The following is a 7,500-nucleotide window of genomic DNA, read 5'->3' on the forward strand; positions in this document are numbered from 1 at the left end:
TATTGCTTATCCATTAATTTATTTGTAACTAGATTCCTTGTTCCTGCTTCACACGTTCCAACGAGGGCGTTTTCAGGTAATGAGAGACTCCTAATTGATTATTTGTTTGTTGTTTGATTGAACTATACTGCTTTCAGTTCTGTTCTTTAATTAGTTGTACATTGTGATCACATAATATGTCTCATCAGCCTGCTTTAAATTAAACTCTTTACTGTTTCTCATTGTTTAATAGAAAGAACAAGTAATGCATGCGTAATAAATTTGCTACTCGCCTCTCTTTTCTTTTCTTTGGATTAAAGTCAGTAACTATGTCGGCACACATTCCTTTTATGCATAACTTAACTGTTTATTTTCTGAGTGATCACGATTCAGAAGCTTGGCTGGTTGTCACGAACGCACGCACGCACCGCGCACGCAAACAATTAACCAATGTTGCTTACTCATTAATTCATTTGTAACGACTCGAGGAACATATCAAGGGAATAAGTAACATTAGCTTGAGGGTGTAATAAATTATTTGTTTCTTGTGTGATGGAACCATAAACTGCCCACCATTCTGAGAAAGTAAGTAAATGATACGTATCTTGAATTATTCCTGAACAGAGAAGGTTTTAGTTTTTGAATCCGCCTAGATTCAAACTTGAGGGTGCCACAAAGCAAAATGGCACTTGAGAAAGCATTCAATCAGTTTTAGCCAGACAAACTCTTTATGTCTACGCGCTTTAAAAGTCTTACATAAAGCTAAGCGAGACCAGAGCCTCGTATAATGTATGCGTTTACATTACAACTTCGAACCTCGCCGAGCGAAACCATGTATTTTTTGAGTTGTTCCGAGCAATCATGAACAGTCATCTCACCTCGATCCGTTCTCTTGAGAACTTTTCAGCTTTCCGCTCCAGTTCTACTCTTTTTGCATACTAGGCATAAATGATTTGTGTTATGAAAATTAAAATAGATTCTTGTTGTTGAGGACCTGACGTCGATTAGCACCCATTTTGGTAAGTTGCTCACTGTTACTCATTTCTTAATAACGCGAACAAGTAATAATTCATGTGTGATAAACTAGTTCTGATGACTTCTGCGTTACTTTTTGTTGTTTTTTCTTTACTCAGTTCGGATCAAGTTAGTGACTATGTCAGAATTCCTGATATGTTTATTTTATAAAGTGATCATGATCACCGTCACTCATGATCAGTTGCGAATGACGCACCCAAATGATCCACCAGTATTATTTATCCCTTAATTTTTTGTTCAACCGGATTCATTATTCCTGCTCTCAAGGTTTTGGTATTGGTAATATTAGCTTGCTAGGTGTAATCAGATATTTGTCTGTCGACGTTGCATGGTAATAAGTAACAATTAGCTTGAGGGGTCACGGTGATAAATTATTTGTTTCTTGTGTGATCGAACTACAATGTATATACTGCCCTCCATTCTTTTCTTGCACATCGAGAAAGTAAGTAAGTAAATGATGTATCTTGAATTGTTCCTGAACAGAGAGGGATTTTAGTTTTTGAATCCCCTTAGATTAAAAAATGAGGGTGTCACAAAGCAAAGCAAATGACGATGAAGAATGCATCCAATCAGTTTTAGCCATAACAAACCCTTAGTGTCTACTCGCTTTAAAGTCTTACTTAAAGCTAAGCAAGCCCGGAGCCTCGTATAATGTGCCCGTTCTCATTACAACTTTGAGCCTCGCCGAACGAAACCATTACTTGAGTTTTTTGGAGCAATGGAACAGTCATCTCACCTCGATCAGTGTTCAAATTGGACTGCTTCACTGATCAGTTGCGCAGTTTGCTCGAGTATGAAATGACTTCTCTTTGCTGCTCCATTTGTTAGTTCTCTTGAGAACTTTTCAGCTTTCCGCTCCAGTTCTACATTTTTAATGCATACTAAGCATAAGGGAATTTTGTTATGAAAGTTAAACGTTTTCCTACAAGATTCGATAATGCATGGATAACCACTGTGACATTAAATCATCAAATTTTGCAGAGTCATTTCTTGTCATCGAGGACCTCGCATTGATTAGCATCCGTTTTGGTAAGTTGCTCACTGTTACTCATTTCTTAATAACACGAACAAGTAATTTATTTGTGATAAACCAGTTCTGATGAATTTTGCGTCACTTTTTGTTGTTTTCTCTTTACCCAGTTTGGATCAACTGAGTTAGTGACTATGTCAGAATTCCCTACATGTTTATTTTCTGAAGTGACCACCGCGTCATAGTTTTATGTAATTTCTAAACAACGTTGATGAAAGTAATATAAATGTAAACCATGCAAAGCAACACAGAAACTTTAAAAGAGGAGACTACTATGAAGAAAAGCTTAAGAGGACTTTCAGAAACTGTCTGGTAAGTCAGTTTATTCTACACTGTTAATAGCAGTACAATACTCTGAAATTTAGCAAATAAGTAAATTACCAGCATATCATGCATTTAATAATCAAATATGAATCCTAATCAACAGTGATTTAGATAAACATATACAGGCAAAAACTAACGATAAAAGAGTCCGACGTTTCGGCGACATCTTGGCACCATTGTCAAGGGAAACTAAAATAAATATGTGATTTCAAGAGTATTAACTAAGAGTTCAGAGTCATTAATTTGCATAAGTTAGACAAAGACCTTAGCGCGAATTGAGTCTGATTGTACATTTAAACACGGTTGTAATTGTTTAATCAGTAACATCTCGTGAACAAGACAATCAAACTTGTTTTGGCATTTCTTCAACACCTTTAAGCAATTGCGAGGGTCATCCGGAACCGTGCCTGCGTGTCTATATCGTAATGTTTACGCACTGACTGGAATATGAATCATATATGTAAGTACAAAAATTAATGTAAGAACCATTTTTGTAAAGTCCATTTTCCTTTTTAATTCCCTGGATGGTTTTATGGAATACTTTTTTCCAGGTTAGGAGCATATTCTTTCGTGAAAATTGTGTCTGGCAAATGATTCTTGTTCTCTCGTTTTCCCGAGCTCCAGTGAACGCTGCATATAACATGTTTTCTCCAGTTAATATTTTCGTTTATAAGAACCGTCCTATATCCTTTTTGAAGCTCAGGACCACTGGGAAAAGTGTAGTACGTTTTTCCTTTAGTTCTGTAGTTATTCTTACACAAAGAACTGCCACAATTCTAATGCCAAGTTTTCGTACAAGTCGCCATCTACAAACTAAAGTGCACTTCCGTCCGGCAAAACCGATAATTAGTGCCCAGCTTCCACCGTATGAAATCAGGCAATGGCAACCGCACATTCACGCTCCCTTTGCGCATGCTTCTCAATGAGTGTTGAATCTGTAGATCCCAGATTTCCTCCATCGGAACGTAATGTTAACATCGGCACTGGAAACTAATATGTTAACCATAATTGGACATAGTTGCCTGTTATGGACAGACGTGGGATAGACATAGCTAGAGGGCGCGAAATACAAAACATTCCCGCATATTTCAAATGAAAACTATATCATGACCGAATACGAAGAAAATGCCAGTGAATCAATGTTTTGTCAAGCTACGGGACTGCCCCAGTCTGTAGCAGATCGTGCGAGTGATTCACTTGCTGACGGTCGGCAAAACAAGGTTCAGATTGTGCAAACCGGCCATCTGCCAGTTACCTCGCAAAAGGAAATTTAGAAGGAATACGATCGAGGAACTACGCAGAAAAAGACTCAGACGTAATAGCCCTCGTAAAAATAAGATGCGCCAAATGACAAAAAAGCAAAAACATGCCCTGGCCAGTCTAAACTAGTAAAAGAACTTGAAGAAACCTACAGCCACCAAATCAGAGATTTAAAGGACACTGGAATCGATGCAAGAACGAAAGCCGTTACATGTATTTTATTGGAAAAAATGAAAAGAGATACAGCTTCAGTCTCTCAAAGACTGTCCCAGGTGTGCTCTTCGCAAGCTTTTCATCTACAGAAATCAGTCTTTATCACTCAACAATATTTAATTTAAAAAAAAATTACATTCAATGTTTTTTTTTTGGCATACTTCCTTTACACCCCCCTTCCCCCCATCCCTCGTTGTCTCCCTCCCTCCCAAACACACACCTGCCCAAAAGAAGTAAGGTAAGCTTATGACATGAAAGAAATAATTGCTAGACTTATTTTGTTTTTTTTAAGTCACAGTATTAAAATATTCTCGCCAGGCCTCAAAAAAAAAAAAGAGGGATACAATAAAAACATAGCCTGTGTCAGGAGCCCATGAGCTCCTGCCTGTGTACAGCCGCCCGCTCTCCGAAAAAAAAAACGGAGAGGAGCGTCTGTGATTCTCTCTTCTCATGCGTCCGCCATGTTTGATTGAAAGCGAGGCTAACCGCGCAAACATTCAAGATGGCTGCCAATGCCAGCAGTGTCTTGCCGATCGAATGGACCAGATTGTTGAAAGATAACCCTGAGTTGACGATGAAAGACGTCGATACTTTTGTTAAGCTCAACAAAGCACCCCAGAGTGGCACTGGCTATAAGTTTTTCTGCGAAGGATTTATTAAAGATTATGAAGGTAAATCGTTCATTTCTGCCGTGTTTGCTGTTATGGGCAAGCTTGCAAAGCCGGGCGTGGAGTTTCTAAGCAGGTACTTACCTACTGGTATGATTGTTCATTAAGTTGGTAAAAGAGAAGAAGGTGACACTGTTTTTATCAGAGCAAGATGTTTCAAGTCGTTAAGGAAAAATGAAGAGCCACACTACTTATGCGTTAGTTGTATGGTTGTTTTTTAGCTGAATGCTAAATTTAAGTAACTTCAGTGCATGGGGCAGTTGACATTTTACTGAATATTGTGAAAGTTCTCAAAGTTAATTGAAATAACCTTGAATTATTCCTTTTTTCCCTATATCTGTATGAACAAGAATATACACTATTCATTACAAAATAATAAATTATAGTAAATAATTTTTTCTTAATTTCCTGCTTTGTTGTCCTTTGTTACCTTATTTCCAAAATAATGATTATAAGCTTAAAAACTTCCGTTTCATATATTTTCAAAGATGTCGTTTTACAATGAGGAAGTGGTGGATCATTCCTGCTCATGTAAGGCTGGGCAGGAAATATGTAACCATAAGGTGGCACTGATATACCAGGCAGCCCATTACAGCCTCCTTAAAATTGATGCTGTCCCAGAGGTACCATCCAAGACATCTATGCCACAGGAATGGCACAAGCCCCGTTCAGCTGGAATCCATCCTGAAGCTGTTGATAATCTTATTGTTAGAAAACCCGAATTAAAATCAGAGGGAGGTCCTAAATGTAAGAAGCGTGCCATAGATGGTGTAGAGAGTAATTTGTATAACCCTATACAAAACTACCCCAACCCAAAATTTGTAAGGGAATTTCTAGCAAGGGCTAAAACTGACTACAAAGAAACACAGTTTGCTACATTGTTTAGCGAGGGTGAATTAGAGTATGTCGAGTGCAACTATGGCACTGTACCGAAGGGATGTGTTGTGTCTTATCAACAACCTACTATTAGGGAAAACAGTAAGTTTTTATCCATAGATCAGAGGGATACCCTACCTGTCCTACCAGCAAAGCTGCTTGATCCCTTATGTAGCCATGTTCTTCCACGCTCACAGGCTAATGTACTTGATTCATTAAAGGTATCAGTAGAGCAGGCATCCAACATTGAGGGGGAAACAAAAGAACAATCCCAAAATCCATTTTGGCATGAGCTGAGACAGCGGCGGCTCACTGCCTCAAAATTTAAGCAAATTTGTTCAAGAAAAAGTGATTATGAGGGTCTGGTAACTCAGCTTAAAAAGAAAACTGTTCAGACTGCTGCCATGAAGTATGGCCTTGAACATGAAAGTGAGGCAGCACAGTCATATGTCAACACCAGGTTTGTCAATGTATACCGAACAGGATTTGTTATTAATCCAGGCTGTCCCTTTTTAGGAGCAAGCCCTGATTTTCTTGTCTATGACCCAACACGCAATGAGGTATTTGGATTGCTTGAAATTAAATGTCCCCAGTGTGAGTCATGCAGAGATGCCAAGTATTTAAAGATTGTTAATGGTCAACTCAAACTAAAGAAAACTCATGAGTATTACTTTCAGGTAATGGGGCAGATGGCCATCACATGACTCAAATGGTGTGACTTCATGGTATTTTGTAAGAATGATTGGCACATTGAAACCATTTACTTTGATGAAGAGTTCTTTGCCGACATGTACAATAAGCTAACTCTGTTTTATTACAACTATTATCTTCCATCATTGTAAATGTCACACCACTGATAAAACCTCATTTTTATTTGTAAATGTTTTTATTCAAATTAATTGCTATCATTTTAAAATAGAGGTGACTCAGGTCCTTTAAAGTTTGATAGCATACAACAGACCGACCATATTTGATTAATTGAAGAGGCTAATGACAGTGGAATTACAGCATCAAATAAATGGTTTTCCTTGACTCTACGAATTGCCCTCTCTACATGGATCCTTAGCTTCGCTATTTTTTGAGTCCTTTCTACATCTTCCTCGGAAAACTGAACCTTTTCACTCAGAAATGGTAGAATGTTGAGAGAACAGTTTAAAGGAGATAAAAGGTCTTCTATAGTGAAACCTTTGTCTGCCATAACCCCATCTCCATCCTCTAACAGCTTTAAAATTCCACACCTTTTCACTATCTCCCTGTCACTTATAGATCCCGTGTAGAGTTTGGAGATGAATGACACTGCACCACTGGGGGTAATACCAACAAGACCTTTGAAGGTGTTTGCACTTTTGTAACTAGAGTAAAACTCAGAATGAAGCACAAGAGAGGAAGGTGTCTGAACCTTCATTTCTGTGCAATCTATGATCACACGCACATTGCTGAAACTATCTTTAAAACTACTTGGCATTATTTTTCTAATCTGTGATCTACTCGACCATAGTGGTAAACATCCCATTGTAAAATAAAGGAAGTTTGACCAGGTTATGATCATTCTACTTACAGTAGAAATTGACACATTGAATCTGATAGCCAAATCTTGATCAAATAAGCCTAGCTTGACCTTACACAACCACATGAACAGTTGATCTTCTATAGCAAGGGACTGTTTTTTCATGTTTATAAATACTTCGTTAATTATCCCTTTACTAGGCTTTTTAGCCCTGCCACGTTGAACTTGAGACCACGTTCTCATTTTTTCAGCAGATGGTTTTATCACATCTATAAATGACCATAACACATTACTACTTGAAAACCCAGTATAAAACCGGATCATTTCATCATCATACATAAATCGGCGAAGGCCAAACTGACTTATAGTGTTCTTCCTATCAAGTTCCTGTTCGAGTCTCTCTATCTCTTTCCTAGCTGCCTGGAGCATCTCCTCAAGTGACACTTCCTGTCTCACCACACCAGAATCATGATCATAAAGATTTGGAGTACTGGTAAATGCTGGGTTAGTGACCTGTTCTATAAAACCAAAAATATCTATTTTAAAGTTTTCAAAGTTCTTCGATGGAGTCCCTGTGTAACAGCAAAATAATATTAATTCCAAGTGAA

At 38.0% G+C, this 7,500-nt stretch overlaps 3 protein-coding genes across 6 annotated transcripts in view; 1 reads left to right on the plus strand and 2 right to left on the minus strand.

Moving 5' to 3' along the window:
- Nucleotides 1-7,500, minus strand: part of LOC137971172 (tetratricopeptide repeat protein 28-like) — a 244,727-nt gene that overhangs the window by 99,126 nt on the left and 138,101 nt on the right. The window lies entirely within an intron of this gene.
- LOC137970248 (tetratricopeptide repeat protein 28-like) overlaps nt 65-7,500 on the plus strand; it is a 31,102-nt gene continuing 23,666 nt past the window's right edge. Inside the window, exons 1-3 of one of the 3 annotated variants that reach the window (XM_068816768.1) lie at nt 65-76; nt 956-998; nt 1,996-2,043. The gene's annotated coding sequence lies outside the window, so the exon portion shown is untranslated. Of the gene's footprint in view, nt 77-550; nt 565-955; nt 999-1,118; nt 1,457-1,995; nt 2,044-7,500 lie in introns of those variants that run through there. The other 2 variants (XM_068816767.1, XM_068816766.1) reach the window with 2 other exon arrangements.
- LOC137971734 (uncharacterized) overlaps nt 6,296-7,500 on the minus strand; it is a 1,221-nt gene continuing 16 nt past the window's right edge. Inside the window, exon 1 of the mRNA XM_068818511.1 lies at nt 6,296-7,500. This exon is cut by the window's right edge and continues 16 nt beyond it. Within this exon, the coding sequence (XP_068674612.1) occupies nt 6,296-7,500 (1,205 nt within the window).

The sequence above is a fragment of the Montipora foliosa genome, chromosome 9, assembly GCF_036669935.1.
Source record: "Montipora foliosa isolate CH-2021 chromosome 9, ASM3666993v2, whole genome shotgun sequence".
NCBI classification, from domain to species: domain Eukaryota; kingdom Metazoa; phylum Cnidaria; class Anthozoa; order Scleractinia; family Acroporidae; genus Montipora; species Montipora foliosa.